This window comes from Marmota flaviventris, chromosome 4 (genome assembly GCF_047511675.1).
Source record: "Marmota flaviventris isolate mMarFla1 chromosome 4, mMarFla1.hap1, whole genome shotgun sequence".
Classification (NCBI taxonomy): domain Eukaryota; kingdom Metazoa; phylum Chordata; class Mammalia; order Rodentia; family Sciuridae; genus Marmota; species Marmota flaviventris.
In genome coordinates, this window is record NC_092501.1 from 16,173,228 (window position 1) to 16,194,450 (window position 21,223).

The following is a 21,223-nucleotide window of genomic DNA, read 5'->3' on the forward strand; positions in this document are numbered from 1 at the left end:
GCTTTACAAAGATGACTATACTTACTTTATTAGTGTTCCAGCTTCAAAATAAAATTATATATTATATTTTGTGTTGAGATCAAGTCAGGAGACTCAATTCTTTTTTTTTTTGTAGCAGGGATTGAACCCAGGGGCACTTGGCCACTGAGCAACATCCCCAGCCTCTTTCATATTTTTATTTTGACACAGGATCTGGCTCAGTTGTTCAGGACCTTGCTAAGTTACTGAGGCTGGCTCTGAACTCATCATCCTCTTGCCTCAGCCTCCTGAGCTTCTGGGATCAGGGCGGGTGTGATACTGTGCCCAGAAGGAGGCTCAATTCTTAATCTTGTCTTAACATTTTCCCACTGCCATTAATCACTTCAAAGGGAAAGCAAACCGCGCCAGTTAAGAATTAAGAAACCACATTTTAATCAATAAATATGAACATTTGTTAACCAGTTATTAGGTAGAGAGAATAAAGAAAGTAATGTATAAAGAGCTCAAAAGAGAATAGCACCTTGAACACAAAGTGCTAAAAATATTTGCTATAAAGTTCCTCACTTACAGAATTAGAGATAACAAAAAAAACATTTACTCAAAATAAGGTCTGAAATAATCTAAAAAGTTCCAGGTGTATTTTCATACTAAAACAAATTATTTTGCACATAAAGCAGAAACGAATTATTTTGTACATATGTAGATTATCCAACAGCTCAATGAATAAATGATTGAACGGATGAACTGCTGAACACCAGGGAATATGATGACTTATGTTCACATTATGGACCAGGCCGACACTCGTTTCTCCTCCCTCATGATCCCTTGTTCTGCTCTGTGTTGGGGGAAGTCACCCTTCCCAGGTCGGCCACCAGCTGGCTTCCAGTTGAGGTGGAATGGTAAGGTGCTGGTGGAAGACAGAGAGGGGAGGCCAGGGCACTTCTGGGTATCCGACTCAGCTCTGTCCTTGTCTCCGTCTCAGGTGGTGGTTTTGTCCTTGCCATGACTCCATTTCCCAGAGTCCCTTGGTAGATCCAGCTCTCAGTAGGCAGTTCCATCATGGCGCCAGTTCCTGTGACTGATCTGGTTTCTGGACTCCGGAAACCACACATCCTCATTATCCTCACAATCCCAAGTGTAGTAACAGCTTTTTGCTGTTTGGTTTCTCTTCTATCATTGATGTAGATGCATTTCCTGTATTAAATTCCCTCTGTTGAAACACCTAGAATGGCTTCTATTTTCTGGACTGGATCCTAACTGACACATACTAGAACCATTAATTATTTTCCTCATCTCACTTACCTGGGAATGTCTGCATGAGAATCTGCGTTAAGCCAATAAAAATCCACTCAAACCACACAATGCCCGCTTTCTGCAATATAGGCCAATGAGTATCCCCTCAGCTTTTTTTCTGACAAAAACTGGAATTCTTTTTGTGAACTGCAAACATGACCCTGACTCTCTACCAATGTCACCATCAATTACAGTGGACACAGCCAAGAGGTCATTTTTGTTACATGTACTAAGTGCAATAACAAGGTAAGAGAAATACCAACAAAATTAATCTTAAGTGGAAATTACAAAGTCATTGAATGAAGAACATTGTAAAAAAAAGTCTCTGAAAATTCAGAGAACATAAGACAGCACCAGAAAGTTTCTTCCCTGTTGAATCAATAAATTTTCCTGAAATTAAAAATCTCATAACATTTCTGGATATTTCAAGAGCTTCAAAATAATAACAATAATAACCTGACTCATCAATGAATGATTCGTAGCTTCTCAGCTAGAAGAAATGGCTACTTGGAGAAGTAGAGTTCTTTGGTGAGCATGGAGACCACGCAGGGGATCTGCTTTTTCTCATTGAAGCGGGGGTCCTCAGACTGGGACTCAAAGTGCCTGGCTACCCTGTCATTCACCCTGGTGAGGATCTGCATGATCTCCAGGTCTTTGCCATGCTCATCCAGGATGGAGCAGAGCGCCTGCACAAACCAGGAGCCTTTGCCGGGGTTCCTCCATGAATAATAGCCTTTGAGAGGAGAGAAATGAGAAGATCCAATCAGTTAACTGTGGTAGCTAATGTACTCACCAATAAGCATGAGCTGTCAGTGTCTGGGATCTTCATGTCTGGGATCTTTGGAAATGATTCCCTTCTAATTTGCACACAAGTCACTAATGAGAATCATATTGCTGAGAACAAACACCTTAGATGGAGAAAATTTCATGAAGATGCTTAAGAATGCTTTGGGTGTTCTGTCATGGAAATCCAATAACAGACAATATCACTCAGGGCCAGTGTTGGTGGATGTTGCCAGAACACTCTCCTGCATCTGTTTTGATGGAGGTATCCATGTAATACCTAGGAGACAACTAAGTGAGAGCGAGACACATTTGCTTCTGGAGATTTCCATAGGAAAGGTGGAGGCCCAGGCTGTAACCCTGCAACTCCTCACCATACAATTGGGGTGAGTGCAACTTTCTAATTCAAGTCTAGGAAAGAGTTTTGCAAGGAATCTCAGAGAACTGTGAGAGTGTTCTTGCTTTTGGGGGGGAGGGACACAAAACCAGAGCTGGATGCTGCTGAAGAAATGCAAAGTTAAGGGATGCTGAATACCTTAGGGGCTGAGGCAGGAAAGCCTGCTGCCCCGTGGGCTTGGCACTGTCAGGGCAAAGATGTGTTCCTCATGGACCACCCAAGGCCTATGGGAGGGAAAGTTAGCTCTAGGTTTGTCCTGGGTCCTGACCAATAGGTCTTCTTGAAGAAGCAAGAAGACCCCGGATGAGAGAGGACACACCAGGGCCCTAGAGGATGTCTAGGAGTTGAGGAAGAAACCAGGAAGACTAATCAGGAATAGAGATGCAAATCCAAGGGTTGAGGAGGAGGAGCAGGGCCCAGGGAACCCGGATGCAGAGCAGCAGTGAGTGCTCCAATCGTCTGCCTGGCCAGGGCATGAGAGGTCAGATGACTGACCATGGGACTCACGTCTCATCCCTAACCTTGCCTCCTTCCTTCCCAGACTCCCTCCTATCTTTGACTCTGGAAGAATCTAAAAATAGATCTTTCAAATGGGAAAGCTGTTGAAAAAGCTGAAAGATCAAGGCCCCTTTAGCCATTTAGCCCTACAGCAGGGCTGAGGAATTGGGAGAACTTCAAAGCCAAGTTGAGTTTGGAGTTTTAGTTATTATCTCCGACTGGACATTCTGGTTATAGTTTTGCAACTGTCTGTGACTTTTTAAAAGTCTCTATGGTATTGTCTCATGTCTTAGCATAGCAGCAAATCTAAGGACCTACTGTGATTTTCATCCAGAGACAAGGGAAGAGTCCACTCCCCCCAGGCCCCCCCACTCCCCCACCTTCATTTAAAAAGAGAGTGCAAGAACAATAAAGTTGGTTGTCTTTGGTTTCCATGATGAGCTGTGCTTCTACCTCTTACTACCACTGGGTCACACCAGGTGAATGATAACTAGGTCATCATGATTTTTATAACAACCAGTTCCCAAATAAATGTCAATATATAGTAAGTAAATAATAAGCTACTGTGTAAAGTGATTTGGAATTCTCTCCCGCAGTGCAAGGTACTGGTAACTACTTGCATGTGGCCTGAACTAGGGCTTTAGTAGGGCACATACATTATCTCATTCAATATAGTATCCTGATGAGGCTGGGCATAGACTACCATCTCCTTGGTTTTGTGACCTCTGACCTCTGACCTACAGGGGCTCCAAGGTAACCATTCAAAAGTGCAAATGTCATCTTGTGACTAGCACCCAAAATAGCTTCCGTGCACCTCTTTATCAGAATGAAGTTCAGGCTGCTTAGTGTATCACAAAGGGCCCATGACAACAGGGACCCTTGCTATGCCCTGTCACACGCTGTGCTATGGAGTGAAATGTGCCCTCCACCCCCAAATTCATATGTTGAAGTTCCAGCCTCCAATATAACTGTATTTGGAGACAGGACCTTTATAGAGATAGTTTGGAGTAAATGGCGTCACAAGAGTGAGTCCCTGATCCTACAGAATTAGGGTCCTTATTGGCGGAGACGCCAGAGACCTCACCCACTCATGCTCTATCTCTCCCGGCCATGTGAGGATACAGTAAGAAGACAGCCATTTACAAGACCTCACTAGCAACCAAATCGTTTAGCACCTTGATCTTGGGCTTCCCAGTCTCTAAAACTGTTGTTTAAGCCATCCAGTCCATGGCATTTTGTTATAGCAGCCTGAGTTAACTGATAAATCTTGATACAATCTTAAGTTTAGCTAAATGCATTCGGCTATTTGACCTGCTTGGCAAATCATCCTTCTCTTCCCCTTCTCTGAATTTTCAGGACTCAGTTACAGAAGCTCCTTTTAAGGAACAACTCTCTTGCCTGCCTCCCTAGAAGAGTTCATCTTTCTTCCCTGAGTTCCCTGAGACTGTGCTCAGAGCACCTACAACTCTACCACCACGTCTGTTTACAGTAACATATGACTTCCCTTACGCTGCCTCCTTCCCAAGATCAGGAAGGCCAAATTACTTTATATCTTAAATGATCCTTAAAACTTGTGAAGTTATTGTTCTCTTAAGATCCTATCTGTAGATCCTGCCAGGGCTGGTTTTTTCAAACACACCAACCTATTTACTATAACCAAAACCACTGCACCAACCATTTGACAAAACTGTCATTGCAGCTGGGAGAATTCTAACTCAGTGATGGTTTGCATCCAAAATAAAGGAAGGACTTTCACGGAACAGTCTCAGGAAAGCACGGTGCTTGGTAAATAATGAGGAGGCTTGCTCACAACTGGCATTTTCTGGTACCTGTGAGTGTGAAGGAATCCTGGCCCAGAAGTGGTGTATGAAATCTCTGCCTGACCTTGGGCACATCTCTCAAGCTCATTTTAATTTTTCCATCTGTAAAATCAGGACACCATAACACCTTTTCTAACTAACTACATTTTTATCATAAGGATGACACAACGTAAAAGACACAAAGTCCCACTGTAAATTATAAAGCACCGAAGAAATGTTTGTTTTTATAACGACTTCCTAATAATAATAGGAACAAGTGAGAGAATTCAGCTTCTCTGGGCAGAAAAGTGAACAGGCAGAATAACGGTCCCCAAAGATGTCCACATCCTTACCCTGGAACCTGTCACCATATTATCTTATGTGGCAAAAAGGTCTTTGCCAATGTGATTAAGGTCATAGAACTGAGATGAGAGGGGACTCCGGGTTGCCCAGGTGCGCTAGTCTAATCACTAGAGCCCTTTGCAGCTGTGGTCAGAAAGAGGGAGCAACATGAGAACAGAGGAAGGGTCAGAGAGATGTGAGGTTTCTGGCTTTAAATGGAGGAAAGGACACAGCCGAGGAACGCAGGCAGCTCCGACATGGTAGGAAAAGGCAAAGAAATGGGTTTCCCCGCTGAGCTTCCAGAAGGAAGGTGATTCTGACAACTCATTTGGGGACTCTGATTGCCAGAATAGCAACCAATGCATTTGTCATAAGCCACTGTGTTTACAGGACAGGTTGAGTATCCCTCATCCAAAATGCTTAGAAGTGTTTCAGATTTCAGTGTTTAGGTCTTGGATCATTTACATGGTCTTTACTGATGGGGCATCCTAACAAGAAAACGCAAAATCTGAAAAGCTCCAAAATCCAAACCTTTGAGCACGTTGGTGGCTCAAAAAGTTTCAGATTGAAATCATTTTGGATGAGGGATGTTCAAACTACAATTAATTCACGCAGCAACGGGAAACAGGGAGAGGCCTCGAGGCTTCAGTCTGATGGTGGAATTGACTGGTAAGGTGAGCAGAGGCAGCAGACTGGATACCTGGGACTGTGGAATAAGCAAAGAGGAAGTCGGCTTCCACAGGGATCTTATGTCTGGGACTAGCATCGGTGTCATTGATGGGCCCTGAGTCAGCCTGGATCCCGTCATCGAGCTCTGTCCCTCGACAAGCCTAAAAATGAAAGGAGAGATCACTTCATGGAGTTGGGAACAGAAAGGCACAGGCCGTTCACTGCTGTGTCCAGATGCCAGGGACAGTGATATCAGGCCCATACGAGGAGCTCAGTGGTCCTCGGATGAATAAGTGAATGAATGATGATCCCAGTTAGGCAGCGAGGCAAAGTGTTGCAAGTCTTAAAGAAACCTTCCTCCTTTGGGATCCAAGGCAAATACATAAACCAACCACTTAGAGCAGAAAAACCAACCCGAATTTGCATGCCCCATAGAGACGGAGATTTGCAAAGACAGTGCCACCCCAGTCACCCTACAGTCTTTTCCCATTTGCAGTCGTATTGACTTTAGAAAAATGATTACCTGAATGAAGAAGAGCTTGGGTTTTTCTAAAAGGGTTTTGCATCGATCTCCCCTAAAATGGGCCGTCAATTCCTTTATTGGTGTCACGCCATCTTTACCGTAAATTAAATTTTCTTCTCCGTGGCTTAATAAGATGCAGGCAAAGCAGGCTGAGTTGGAATGGTCCTCCTCAGAAGCTGCAGGCAAGCAACGTGAACACTGAAAATTAAGACTGAAGCCCTGTGGACCTCTGATGTGGCACCCCCAGAGGGAAGAAGGCAGCCGCCCAGGACTGCTGGAGGGGGACCAGCGAGAGGTGGAGGAGGTCAGGGATAGGGCTCCACTCAAAGCACGGGACTGTCTGCGGTGACCCTCTGAGTGGGGACCAGTGGAAGGAAGTTAGAGAATTCTGAAATTCTCACTTGGTCTACACCCTGGGTGGAGTGGCTTCACGAAGAGTGACCCCGAGGACCCAGGAGCCAAGTAGCTGTCAGAAGGCAGCACACTGGGGAGCAGAAGGGCATGGCCCTGCCATTGGCCGGGTCTGGGACAACGGGCAGGTTACTTAACCATTGATGCCTTGGTTTCCTTGTTTGTAAGTAGAGGTGGCAGAACCTGTTTAATCAGTTAATATTTGTCAAGTGGGCCTCATGCAGGCATTTGGCTAGAGAAAATAAAACGTTATGTCAATGAAATAAGCCAGTCATTAAAGGACAAATGCTGTGTAATTCTACTTTGACAAGGTACCAAGAGTAGTAAAGTGCACAGAGAGAAAGTCGAATGGCCGTGGCCAGAGGCTGCGGGGAAGGGGACATAGGGAGCTAGTGTTTAATAGATTTGATGCTTCAGTTACGGAAGATGAAGAGAATTCTGGAGGTGGACGGTGGTGATGTTTGCAAGCGACGTGGACATGCTTAATGCCACTGCGCTCCACACCTAAAGATGATTAAAACGGCAGCTTTTATCATGATACAAATTTTTCTCTGTGATCAGTGAGGGGGCGAAGAATGACATTTAACATTTCATGAGCACCTACTCTGTGCCGACACCTATCCAGGTACTTCACACAGACCGTCTTATTATTCTCACTGGGCCCCATGCAGAAGGTCTCATTTTCCTTCTTTCACAGATGAAACATGGATGGAATCTCGCAGGGGTGCCACAGCACTGGCCACAGGGGGCACAAGCATCGGAGCCTGGGAGCCACGCTCCAATGGTGCTGCCTAGCCCTCTGCTTCATTGGTTCCAGAGAGCAGGCGTGGCCTCTGCTGTTCCCATCACTGAGTCACCTGTGCGAGGATCTGCCTGGTGACTTCTGTGTTAGTTTTGATAATAGAGGGACAAGGTGAAGGTGATGAATGTTGGAATTCTTAGCTTATTTTAAGATAAAATGAATCAGGACAGAGTTGGAAAGTGAGAGTTTCATCCTCCCTGGGACTCAGAACACACACAGTCAAGGAAAATCCCTGCTTTACTGTTTTGATAGGATGCGACGTGACATGCTCTGGGCTGGGGCAGAATTCACCTTTCCCAAGAACAGAAACCAACCCCTGCCCTCGTGCCTATGGAGGCTATTATACTTGGCAAAGTTAATCCTCCAACCCCAGGAAACCAGCGGAGCTGGGAGCATGGTCCACGTTTCAGGAAAGTAGAGATGAGAAAGGTACAGTTGCCTGGCCCAGGGCACCCAGCTGTTGGCACTGGTACCAGACCCACAACGGAACTCCCGATTCCCAGGGTGTTCTATTACACGACCTACTAGGGCAGAGGAGTTCAAATTATAAGATTCAAGTTTGAAGAAATTAGAAAAAAGCCTAATTAAAACTGATGCCTAGTTTAAAAAAAAAAAAAAAAAAAAGAGGGTAGAGTCGTCTTCTTTTCTAGACGGCAGCTAAGAAAAGCAGCAATGAACTGTCTACTCCCTCTGGGTCACTGTCAAATGAATCTGTACAACTTGATCTTCAAACAAGCCCTAAATTCCAGAGTAACCTAAGTGACATCCATTAGATGGTGTGGGACATAAAACACATTGGAAGACGGGCTGGGGTTTGGTTCCGTTCATAATTTCCTCTTCAGTATGTCTCTATCCCCACATTTATAAAATGAGCATGGTACTCCTGGGAGCCAACATCGCAGGGTTTGTGATAAAGATTTAGTGAAATGAAATCGTGGACGTGCTGCAGTTCTGAAGTATATGGGGATTATTATTCTCCATCTGCCACGGGGAAAAGTTTCCATCTCAACTCCATTCTGCACAAGGGGCTATACATTTCTTGCCTCTCTAGGAATCAGTCCTATGAAGCTACACCCATTCTGTATGTTCACACCTGTTTCTCTTGTGAGAGCTTAATTAAGCTGCTTTTCCGGAGATACTCTAGTTTTCTGAAAGAGACCCGCCTCTGGCAGCACAGGCACAGGGTGGCCAGAGGAAGAATCATCCCCAGGCGGCAAACCCTCTGTGCTCCCGAGACCGGCCGGACACGGCTCCTCTCCACACAGGAGGAAGGCAGAGGAGGGGGAGCGCTCACCTCGTTTCAGCAGATCCTGCATCTTGGCACAAGAGCAGTCATTATAGACGGTCACGTCAAAACCCAGGCTCCGGAAGCACTTGAAGAGGGCCTCTGCGTCTTTGTCGGTTCCGTTTCGGACACACATACCTGTGGGAATCAAGCAGAGCCACCAATGGGCAGTGCTGGGTGCAGGGTACCACTGAGCCAGGTGCCCAGGGAAGCCAGGTGCCCAGGTGCCGGTGGCAGCTCCAAAGTACATCCTCTGAGTACATAAAACACCTTCCGAGGTCACGATTTCAATAAGCAAATGAAATGAGGAGCAAATGCACAGGAGAGGGGACGCCTCCTGCCCTCTTCCTGTAGCTCTCAGCCCACTCAATGACAGACAGGCCCCTTGATTTCTAGCCTTGGTGGCCCTTGGTCAAAGTCCCTTATCAGCTAATGTACACGGTGGGACATTGGACTGCAAGTTCCTGGTTTCTCTGTATCCCCGCCCCTCCAAGAAGGTCACCTTTGGAGGACAGCTGACTGAGACAGGACATGGGCACAGCATCGCAGCATTTCTCTGTTGAATGTCTGACACAAACTGGAGAAAATGGAATGGAATGGGAGAGGGAACCCAGGCCACAGCACCCACCTGTCACTTTGTCGAAGTTCTTGTTGTTGATGATGATGCATTTCCCCACCTTCTCAAAATTCATGTTGTACTGATACGTCGGCACGCGGTCCCGGGGGATCCTGACAGATCTCGTGGAACCATTTTTATTCTTCTTACTGGGAAAAATATAAAACCAGTTAGGGGCTGCGGAAGAGTCATGGCCCTTTGTGCCCAGGAAAGTCACAGGGTGCAGACCAGGGGTGGACAGATGGTCCTGTTGAACTGTCATGTTTAAACGGGTTTCCTGGTAAATTCTGCTAGATGTCAGAGAAATGCAAATTAAAATCACAATGTGATCAGGACACACTCACCAGAATGGCTACCGTGTGAAAGAAACTGAGTGTTCAGCGTCTGGAATGATCACACATTGCTGGGGGAACCTACTTTGTACTTCCACTGTGCAAAACTGGCAGATTCCACTAACACTGAGCTCACACACACCCGAGGACAGAGGGACTGCCTGGAGCGCAGACAGGTTTACCCAAAGGTTCCCAGCAATCGCCCCAAACAGGAAATAATCCATTCACAGCAGAGTGTCTCAACTGCTGAACATTCATGCCGTGAAACAGACGTATGAGAAGGAACGGACCTTGACAACATGGAGCAACGAGAACAAACCTCACAACTACAACGGTTGGTGAAGAGCCAAACAGAAAAGGCACCCGCAGCGCTTAGAAAACTAACACCTGGAACTGGACGTCTGCAGATGGTTTTTCCAGCAGTCGGAGGCTTAGGGACCAGAAGGGACCCAAGGACTGTCTGTCAAGTGTGTGTCATGTTTTGTTCCCTGGTATAAGTGCTGGTTACATGCGAGTGTCAGAGAAAATTCACGTGGGTGCTTTTCCATGTGGAAATGTCATAATTTAAAAATGCATATTTAAAAAGAAAAAAAGGAACAGGGCAATTTAAAAAAGAAAGGAGGGCCCTTCTTATCTCCAGATGACTGGTGGTCCAGTCTGCCAAGTCTGGCATGCAGGTATTGTGGTGGGAGCACAAGCCATTCCAAGAGGGCAGGGGACCCACGTCAAGGGAGAGTGGGAAGCAGCCCTGCCAATCTCCAGGCCAACACGAGCACCAGGAGGGGACAGACTTTCATCTGTTCGAAAATCGCTGAACTCCCAACACACGGAACAAGGAGCGGCATGTAGGTGCTCAATAAATACTTCTGATGTGAACAGGTTGATCGACTGAATCTTATCCCTCACTGTATGGATGTGGAAACCAAGGTCCACGGGAGGCAGGGGATTGTTCAGGCAGTGACGGGTGGAGTGGACATGCTCTTTGAGAAGTGAGACCCTGCACCCGGGAGCATCAGTCAGGACGACTCACCATCCTGCTGTGGTGCTCTCACCCCGAGGTGGAGGAGGCGAAGCAGGGGTGAAGCTCGCTCCTGGCCAACGTGCTCTCAGCATCTCTGAGGGGATGAGGCCTTTCTCCCTCCCCTCCTGCCTTGGCCCGGATTCCTGATGGGCTGTGTGTGTCTAATGTCTGATTCCTTCTTGGTATCCCTCCACTTTGACGTGACCTTGTCCTCCACCTTCCCGAGGTCCCATTTCTTCCGAGACGCCATTGTATTTTTAGAGAATATCCTGAATCCCTTCTCTTGCCTTCTCAGGGCTCCTCCCCCACCCCTCTGTGCTCAGCAATGCCAGCTTTGCTTCACACCATGTCCCCAGAAGGCAGCACCGCACCAAGGAGTGCTGGACTTGGGATGGCAGAGCTGTGTCCACTCCCCTGTGTGACCTGGGCCAGGAAATCACTGCCCTTCAGAGCACCTACATCCTCTCCTATCAATGGAGCTGGTCACAGGCAGCAGGTGCAGCCCTCTGTGACTGTCACAAAGTTAGACAGGTGGCAGTAGGTGCTCCTTGTGAAGATTTTCCCCCTCCAGACATGAGCGTCAGCAAAGGGCTCTGTGGCTGTGTCCAAGGACAAGCTCATGGGCAGGAGCAGGACTTCCTCATTTCCACCCTGCTGATGAGGACTGACGGTGCTGGCGTGCGTGGGAACATACGCACGCGCAGTCGATCACACGCACAAACTTTGGTCCTCACAGAGGACCTGGAGGTAGGTGGGTTGGAGGGTGAGGCCCACCTTACAGGTAATAATAACCATCAACCGGTCAGTGCCTGCCGCGGGTGAAAGTTCCCAGCTGCATTTTCTCACTGAATTCTGACAGCACCCCAAAGACAGAGGTGGGTGTCACCATAACCCCCGCTTTAAGGATGAGCGGGTGAGGCCTGGGTGGTAAAGTAACTGGCTCAGGGTGAGTGGGCACAGCAGGCCCAGCTCCGGGCAGTGGAACCCCAGAAATAAACATGGTGTGACGGTGCAGCTGCTCCTCATTGGCACCGGCCACCTACGGGCAGGCGCTTGAGTGACCTGTTGCCTGTTCTGCATTTGCACAGACAGGAAAGTTGACGTTCAGGGCTGGCATGCCTCCCAGAGCGGGCTTTACTAGAGTGTTTTTCTTTGATCAAACCCTATCTTTGATAGGGAAACTCAGGACAGGACTTACTCTTCTCCCAGGTTACTCGGGGAAGTTGGTGTCTAAGCTGTGGCTTTTCTTATACCTGGCCCCTGACTGACTGAACCTTTCAACCAAAGGCAGCTTCAGGGTGGGCTTCATCCAGCAATCTCCTCAACCTTTCAAGAAAAGACCAGAAAGGGGTAAAAGGAGAGAAAACTGAACAGCAAGATTCTTGGGCCCTGAAGGCCATTTGAAAACCCTAAAGGGAGCTGTGGCCAGCTGGAAGTCACATGTCATGTACCGTGTTCTTGAAGAGATGAATTTCTACTTCTATAGTCTGAGATTCAGATCTACAGGACAACCACCAAGTAATAAACAAGCTGTGACTTTTTTAAAGGTGCCATTAGCTCATTCTCAGCAAAGAGCAAAATATCTTTTATAAGAAAAAACATCTCAGCCAACATGTTTTACAAGAAAAAATCAGGCTGGGTACAGGTTACACGAAAAATAAAAGGTCTCTGCTTCTATCAGGATGGAAATCGAAAATTAATTAATTTCTTAGTTAATTCAAATTAATTTTGTGAAAAAGTAGAACACCATTGGGGAATAAAGATACATACACATAGTTATGATGCGTACCTTAAAATGAAACATACAGTATAATTTTTAGCCCTGATAAATACCACAAAAGTTCCCTTATCTGTCCTGCCCTCAAACTGAACTCTGATTTTTCAAAGTGAACTTGATATCTGCTTCCTCTTTCTGGATTTGAGTCAGTCAATGTTAATGTTTCTTTCTAACCCAAACAGCTTTTCCTTAAACCATGTCTTCCCAGACCACAGAGGTGCATTACAGTGTGATTATCAGTTCAGTCTGATCGAATTTGTCCTAAGAGCCAGTTTTGGGGGACCAAGCCAGAGTGGTGATCGCCACAGCAGTACCTGGAGAGACCCACTGACAAGGAGGACCCAGGCCAAACAGAGGGGGACCAAAGTCCCCTGCAGACAGATGCATTCTGCAAGAATGAGCCTCTGAGATTAGTCCCCCTCCTGATAGCTCCCAGAAGTGGGGGACACCTTCTCTCTGGGGGATGATAGACCCCAATTCTCCAAGTCTCCCTTCAAGACTGTGGCAAGAGCCACCCTACTGGCAGAAAGTGATTTGCCATAGAGGTCCCTTGACCCTGTGGCCATTTCTGAGTGTCCCAAGGATTCCTGATCTCTAGGCTGGGTCAATTCTCTTGCCTGGAAATTTGAAACTGGAATTGAGGAAAAGAATCAGTTTCTCTCAAAGGACTAACATGAGAATTGCTGGTAGCCATGCTTCACCATGTGACCTGAGGAAGTCAGAGGACAGGTTGGCAAAGACAAGGATCTCTGTGACGGTGTCCCTGGGGCTGTGCTCCCCTGCACAGGCTCAGCCCTGTGGACAGCTCGTGGAGGCTCACAGGGCACAGGGGGACCCAGTAAAGCCCTATAGGTCACGCACGCCCTGCTGAGCTGTCTCTGAGCACCAACACCCTAGTTCACAGGGTATCTTGCTGCTGGCTCCAGCAGGACCCTGGGAGGCCCACATCACCTGGTCTGGCAGAGCCTGCCTGGTTCACTGATGCTTCCCAGCTTCTACAAGAGTGCTGCACACAGTAGGTACTCAGTAATATTTCGAAAAGGAATGAAGACAAAATACAATAGAGCAAGGCCCCGCCTGCCCCCAACCAGTGACCCTGGGGCCAGCAGAGCATTCCAGAGGCATTAACTAGGTATCCACTCAGGTTCAAGGGTCCCCAGTCAGGAGGAAAAGACTATAGAGAAGGAAGCTTTTCAGGGTGACCCCTGGCTGGGGGTTCTCTTGTGGAGTCCTTCTGAGGTGAGATCCAGTCCTACCTGGAAGCCCTTTTGGAAGGCCAGGTTTTCCTCCTGCATTTCCCTGCCCCTCTCAATCCCAATCTCGCACCTTCATGACAGGCCTCAATTTGTCTATTCACCTAGGGACTCACTCCCTCTAAGAGCCAGCAGAACAGCAGGAAGGTCTAGTCCGTGGCTGGACCACGAGGCGGGCGGGGGTGGGTCTTAAATCACCATCACTCTCCTGCGAAGAATGAGGCTGTGCTGATGGGGACGAGCTCCAGAGGGCAGTGCCCACCAGGGAGCAAGACTGAAGTGCAGACCCACGGGGCTCAGGCTGCCTGAGGGGGAAACTGAGAAGAAAATAAAACTGTTTTCTTCAATTGGCTCATAATTGCACAGAGAGCCTCCTGGAGGATGGTGCTGTGGATAAATCCCTGGGTTCTGGGGTCGCACTGCCTCTGGGTTTGAATCCCTGCTCCACCACAGAGCTGTGTGATCACACCCCAGGTTGCTTAACCTCTCTGTACCTCACTTCCCTCACTTGTAAGGAGGACACAATAACGGCAGCTACCTCAGACTTAGAAACAAGTGGACAGCCACGAAGCACTAAAAGCGCGTGGCATGTAGTAAGTGGGAAAGAAATGTCACCATCATGATTCAAGCTATTACTGTCTATCATCAAAAGTGGTCGGTCACCTGTGTTATGGGCAGCTAGCAGCAGGACCGCAGGCAAGAGGGAAAGAATCTTCCCGGTACAGCTTTTTAAATTACATGGGTTATTTTAAACATGAACCTAAAAATTACTATTTAAAGAGTTAAAAGTCGTTTGCCGCTACAACGGGACCTCAAGACCTGGCCTGTGTTGAAGATTACTGGCTTTGTACATTTTTGTGCTAGTTTTTAAAGGCTCCCTGGAGACCCCATCTTCCTGAGCAATTGTAACCTTCTCCTTAATATTTTAAACTTTTCATTCCTCCATGTCAACACTCACACAATATAAATACAGTTAAGGTTTTGCTCACTTACCCTTTGGCATTTTTCTCATTTAATTCCAGGAATGATTCTGAGGCTCCCGCCCCACTTCACAGAGCATGACCTAATCGAAGCTGGATGGGGCAGGGCCCGACTTACTCCAAGAAAGAGCACCATTCTCCTATTCCCGGATGGCTTGCCGAGCTGAGATTCCAATCCTGCCCTAGACGTAGAGCAAGTGGAGCCAGGCTGGCGAGTTTTCCTGCAGAGGCTCAGACACTCTCAAGTTTGAGGCCCATGGCACAGACCATCTGCCCACAGCGTGGGCTCTGATCTTTCTGTTCCCCTCAGCTATTTCTGGGGCCCATCAGAGCAGAGAAGGTGCTGGCCCCCTTTCCTGGCAGGTCATATTTGCATAAAGAGCCTCCTGGAGGATGGTGTTGTGACCCGTACGGGACAGAGCGCAGCTGGCCTCACCATAGCATCACCTCTCTGTGTGGACACAGCCTCTCAGCCCTGCAGCTCTGGACCAGAACGTCAAATGTACCAAGCTGCAGGGCGCAGGCCCTCTGGGGGGCGCCCTGGGCAGCAGCGTGGTGTCTTTAGGGCCGAGGGTGAGATTCATGACTCTGAAACCTGGGAAGTTCACTCAGCTCAGACAGCAGGGCCCAGCACTGAGTCACAGCTATAGTAACACCATCACCAAAGGCTCCCAGGAGATGCCACCCCAGGCAACGCCATCCAAGAACATTTCTCGTGTGTAACGCATGTTTTGGGGTCCCCTGGGTGTGAGCAGAAATTCCCTCTGGGCTCAGTCAGCAGAGGCACACTTTGCCGGTTCTAGCAGCTAAAAAGGAGTTAGCCTCTGCCCAGAAATCACCTGCTGGGGTCAGATTAACAACTGGGTGGGACAGAAGAAAGGACCTGGGGGCTGGGGAACTGTGCTCCTTAACTAGCCCACTGCAAGAAGATGGCAGAGCTTGCAGCGGGGCTCCGCAGGGTCTTGGGGAGGGGCCCAGGAGGAAATAAGCAGCTTTCAAAAGTCCAGATTAAAACCTTCTCCAGCTGGTCATCATCCCAGGTATACGACTTCCTACATGTGGCTCTTCTTGTTGCCCTGTTTTATGAACTTCCTACAGAAGACCTGGACATGCACGTCCTCTTCTAAATGGGACAAATGGGACACCGGGCAGAGGGACCTCCTCAGGGATTTCTTGGGTGGCGAACAAGCATCATGGATGTTTTCGGGGACTCAGGCTTTACAACGTGCACAGACAGTCGTTATCCCTTGATTCTGCCCAGTACGGACCACATGGTAGAAAACTGGCCCTGGGGTTCTGATAAGCCAGATTCTACTGCTTCCCATTCTACCCATCAACCCCCTCCACTCTGCCTCAGCCAACTGTCTGCAGATAAACCTTGCCTTTCTCTTGGCTCCTTTTACTTTTGGAAGACTTTCTTCCCCAAGATCATTCTGCTAAGAAGAAACAAAGGGTTCTTGCTTTAGAAGCTGCTGTTAAATGCAAAGTCCACGATAAATCAGACCAGTGAATTCAAAGTTCAAAATCCTCTTAAAAGCTCAGGAGTCCCACAATTGGCTGCGGGTTTTAAAAGAATAATAATAAATCTGGCCACTAAGTCACTGAGCTTAGCGCCGAACAGGCAAGATCACAACAAACTTGATATCCTGGTGGGATGATTAGAAAGTCACTGAAGTGTGCCCTAAAGTGCACTGGGAAGCCCATCCCCAGAACAGGTCCAAGAGACGGCCAGCCCCACCACCCTGCTTCGTGGGGTTGCTTCCTGGCCCACACGGGCAAGTACCTTTATCTTCACTTCCTGGAGGCGGGTGGGTGAGTGCAAACCTCTGCCAGGAACACAGATCGTGCCTGATCAGCTACCAGGAAGGAACCAGATTATCCCAACTTCTCAGGTCCAGAGCCAGTTCTTGCAACCTCTGATCTCGGTGGGAGGCCAGCGTGGTACATTTTCACCACAACCAAGAGTCAAAAATTTACAACCAAGCTCTGCTGGGTTTTTAGATGAAAGGCCTCCTTGAAGAATCTCCAGCAGCTCATCCCCCCAAAACACTACAGAATAAAAGTATTCTGACTGCCTGACAAGGAGGTGGCAAGCCTCAGAGAGCACGCAGTGGAGTTTTCACAATCCCCTCTGGGTACCATTGCTGGAGTAGATAAATACAGGTCTCATTCTCTCCCAGATCCCCGGGAGCTGCTCACAACCTGAATGACGCCTTTCTGTGTTTGGAAGGGAAGAGAAGCTTGCAAACCGACTCCTGTTTGTTCCCTAAAGTGCCTCTGTGGACAGGACTCCCAGTAGCTGCTTCGTGTTTGCAGACATTCTTCAGCAAACACTAAGCAGAGCTTGGGCCTGCGCCTCCCCAGGGCTCGGGTTTGCTAGCTACTCTGTCTAAATATTTGGGGGATGATTCATTCATGGCTTCCACAGAGGGCATCCCCATGGTCTTAACACACCACGGCCGGGGCGGAGCAGGGAGGAAAAGGAGGTGCAGGGCGGTACCTGGCGTCCCCATCCGGAAGGGGCCCCCTCTGCAGCAGAAGCAGACTTCGCCCGGCGACGACAGGGAGCGAGTTTCCCTCTTCTCTGTAATAATAAAAACTCAACATGCTCCGAGCTCCGCAGGGGACAGGAGACTGGCACAGGCCCCGCGGGCCTGCGACTGAATCAGCAGTGAGCTGCACGCTGGAGTTTTCCATAGGACCATTCAAACCCCCGCTGGGAAGGTCACACTGGCCTCTCCCTTCTCTGCTGACCGGCAGAAACTGGCCGGCCTCCACCCTGCAGCAGCCCCCACCCCCGGACGCCTCCCCAGGGCAAAGGCAACTTTCTAGGAGCTGCGCGGGGTCCAGGGGGAGGGGAAACCCCTTCTGTGAACAGGCAGCCAGCGGAAGGAGCCTTAAAAGTAAAACCCAGAACAGCGGCGGGAAGGCCAAGCAAGAGGCGGAGTGACCGCGGAACACTGCATCCTGCAGCTCTGTGACATGACGAGCAGGCACACGTGACCCACCGGCTCAAGTGCCAGGTCGACTGAAGCCTGCACACGGCACGCACATGCGTGTCAAGATCCGTGGACATGCACCCACGACAGGAAGTGAATCTGTGTTTTGTCGAACAGTTCAAGTTCACCAGGCTGTTTTTCCCCTCCTTCTAAAGGTAGTCAGACCAGAAACACCAGGGACATCAGGAGGCTCCAGGACACGCCCAATGCCTTGACCTGAAGAAGCAGCAATGTAAACCCTTCCTGGGGTCCTGCATCGAGGGGAGAGCCCTGGGTTAATGAGCTTTCCCATCTCGACCCCCAAGTGCGTGGAGGAAGACGAAGACACACAGGACCAAAGCACGCACTCGGCCCCTGGTTTGGAGATGCCTCTCCCAGTGTCTGGGTGGGGACCTGCAGTCAATGCTAACTGCCGGCTGATGGCGGGGTGACCACCCTGCTCCCTGCAGCCCTCCCCACGTGAACTGAGCTCTGGGAGCAAGACAGAACTTGGCACTCTACGTTCTTCTCTGAAACTCAGTTTGCAGAAACATACTGTAAGAGGGGTATGTTAAACCTCTTTAAAACCCAGTGTAAGAGGCCGAGGAGAAGAACAGATCCCTTTCCCCCAAAGCGATTCACATCCATATTTCTTTCTCCCAAAAAAAGGGATGATCAGATCTCTCTCTCTCTCTGATGATAAAAATGGACAAAGAACTTTAAAAAAAAATCCAGGAGCAATAAAGGCTGGCGTATTTTCAAATAGCCTAGGAGACGGAGCGGAAGACACAGGAGGTGTCTGTGTGTATAGAGGGCAGGCCCAGAGTTCACAACAGCTAAGGTGCCTGGGTCCACACCGGGGCGTCACCCCACCCTTCCTTTCTCTTTCTGAGTGGTACACAGGCCCTCGCCAGATGCAAGGCCAGCGAGCACAGGGCAGAATCACGCAAGGCCTTAGAACATGTTTCTCACTTGGGATCCCCGGCCTTGCTCACTGGGGAGGCCACAGGTCCTGTTCTCATGTGGCTTTTCTAGTACTGGACTTAAACTTCTATACTAACAGCATTTAAATTTCTAGTACTGTGTGTTCCAGTTGGATGTGGTGGGTCCCGCCAAAACTCAGGTTGAAGCTGAACTTCCAGTGTCATGGCATTGAGAGGCAGTGGGACCTTTACGATGTGACTGTGTCATGGACACACTGCCCTCACCAAGGCATCAGTGTCGTTCTCAAGGGACAGGGTGGTTCTAACGCTCCCCTCTCTTTTGTAGATGCCCACTTGCTCTTCTGTTTCCTGTCACAGAGTTGAAGCAACACAAATCCCTCACGAAAAGCCAAACAGAAGCTGGTGCCATGTGCTTGGGCTTCCCAGCCTCCAGAACTGTGGGCCAAAATAAACCTCTGTTCTTTATAAATCATCCAGACTCAGGCATTCTGCTATAGCAACAGGAAGTGGACTAAGACACTCTGAAAATCTGATGATTTACCTCCTTTTCTCACTCTTTTCATCTTGATTTTTTTTTTCCCTTCTGGAAGAGCTAGAACCCAAAATACCCAAAGAAATTCTATCTGCATAGAGGACGCAGCCTCACAGTTCCTAAACTCTGACCATGTTTCATTTCAGTGGCACGTGGTTCACTACTCCTGAAACGTGCCCTATCGACCAGAGGGAGGGTCCCTGCTATCCTGCTGCAGCAGCTGTCCCTGTACCATCCCACAGCTGAAGTGAAGCAGAAAGTGTGCAGTGTGTATGAAGAATTGAATTTGCTGACCCACTTGGGTGGAAGCAAAGAACTGCTGTTGGCGGATTAATGTGGTTGAACAGCTCGATGCCACCACAGTTGTGGGTGGCACTTGACATCAGGGTGGGAGCACTAGACTCCAAGTTAAGTAAGCCTGTATCTTGGTCCTGGTCCTGCTGGGTGACTATAGATACATTACTTTACCTCTCTGGTCTTATTTTTGTTGCTCAAAACAGAAGGGAGTTAGGTAAATGAACTTTTAAGGAGTCTTCCAATTTTAACAATATGATTCTGTGATTTCTTCCTCATTAGATACATTCTGGTTATTTTATTAGATTCTCACACCAATCCACTGGTGTGAGAATGGATATCCCCATGATGCAGATGAGGAAACTGATGCTGAGTAAAGTCACATGACTTGCAGTAGGTCCTCAACTACAGCATGGGAGGCAGGACCAGGATCTGATCCCAGGTTGTCCAATTGGACTCCACCTCTACTTTTATTTTACTTAGTTAGATAACACAGCTGCTTCAATATGGCACTAATATGACTCTGCAAATTTGGGAACAGACATCTATTATTCTTTTTATTTTGGAGCACAACTTTTCATTTCTCTGGTTGTACACAATGTAGAGTCACACAATTTGTGCAGTCATACATGCATCTACGGTAATGATATCCTTTCTCATCCCACCATCTTACCTACCCCTATACCCCCTCCCTAACTAAAATTCCTCCCTCCATTTTTCCCATGCCCTGTCCCCCCATTACAGATCAGCATCCATTTATCAGAGAGGACATTTGGCCTTTGGTTTTCTGGGATCGGCTGACTTCACTTAGCATGTTCTCCAACTCCATCCATTTACCTGCAAATGCCATGATTTTATTCTCTCTTAATGCTGAGTAATATCCATTATGTATACATACCACAGCTTCTTTATCCCTTCATCTACTGAAGGGCATCTGGGTTGGTTCCACAGTTTAGCCATTGAGACACCTACTAGTCTGAAGGCTCAATGTGACATCTTCCTTTACTGAAAAGGAGATGCTCTGGGTGGATTTTCATGTTCCTATGTCTTTAGGGGCCCAGACCTGCCCTCTCTCAGTCAATGGCTGTCAGGGCGCAGCACCGGCCTCATGTGGAAGGAATTCTTTGAATGAGCTGAGGTCTGGCCTCTTTCCAGAGCACTGCTTCCTCTCTGAATGAAAAGGTAGCCACCTGATCGTTCTTATAATTACACAAATAACACATTTTAAAAACAGGGATCTGTTTACATACAACACGCCCTGGAGGAGAAGCCGGAGCTGCAGGCAGGAGAAAGAATTATAACCAAGTGGCATTTATTAAGCACCCTCCAGGGGACAGACTGGAAAGCAAGGACGATGCCAAAGCAGCAGCCCATGTGACCCGAGCCTGTGCCTCGAAAATAGGGACTTGGTCACATTTGGAGAATAAGCCTTTGCTCCTGCGCTCTCTCTGTGGGGAGCTGGAAGGATCAACTTGTCAGCTGCTCGGCAGGTCCCCCAGAGGCCGGAAATGTGAGACAGGGGACGGGGATCTGTTTGCCACTTTGCTTTTATTTTCTTGAATTCTGACCCCGAGCATGGCCCAGAGAGGAGCGAGATGCCCTAGGGGAGAACCTCTCCCAGGCAGCTGCTGCGGGGCTTGGACTGCAAGGGCTCTTGGTGGCTCCTGTCATCAGTACCCAACTCCCCTCGCCAGTGGCTTCCACCCACCTTCCCC

At 48.4% G+C, this 21,223-nt stretch overlaps 1 protein-coding gene across 2 annotated transcripts in view; it reads right to left on the reverse strand.

The window, feature by feature from the left end:
• Positions 1-387: 387 nt before the first annotated feature.
• Casp7 (caspase 7) overlaps positions 388-21,223 on the reverse strand; it is a 32,885-nt gene continuing 12,049 nt past the window's right edge. For both annotated transcript variants that reach the window (XM_027930194.3, XM_027930193.2), the window contains exons 3-7: positions 9,410-9,546; positions 8,791-8,919; positions 6,284-6,459; positions 5,792-5,921; positions 388-2,005 (exon numbers count right to left, since the gene is read on the reverse strand). In XM_027930194.3, the coding sequence (XP_027785995.1) occupies positions 1,776-2,005; positions 5,792-5,921; positions 6,284-6,459; positions 8,791-8,919; positions 9,410-9,546 (802 nt within the window). In that variant the 3' untranslated portion in view covers positions 388-1,775. The remainder of the gene's footprint in view (positions 2,006-5,791; positions 5,922-6,283; positions 6,460-8,790; positions 8,920-9,409; positions 9,547-21,223) is intronic.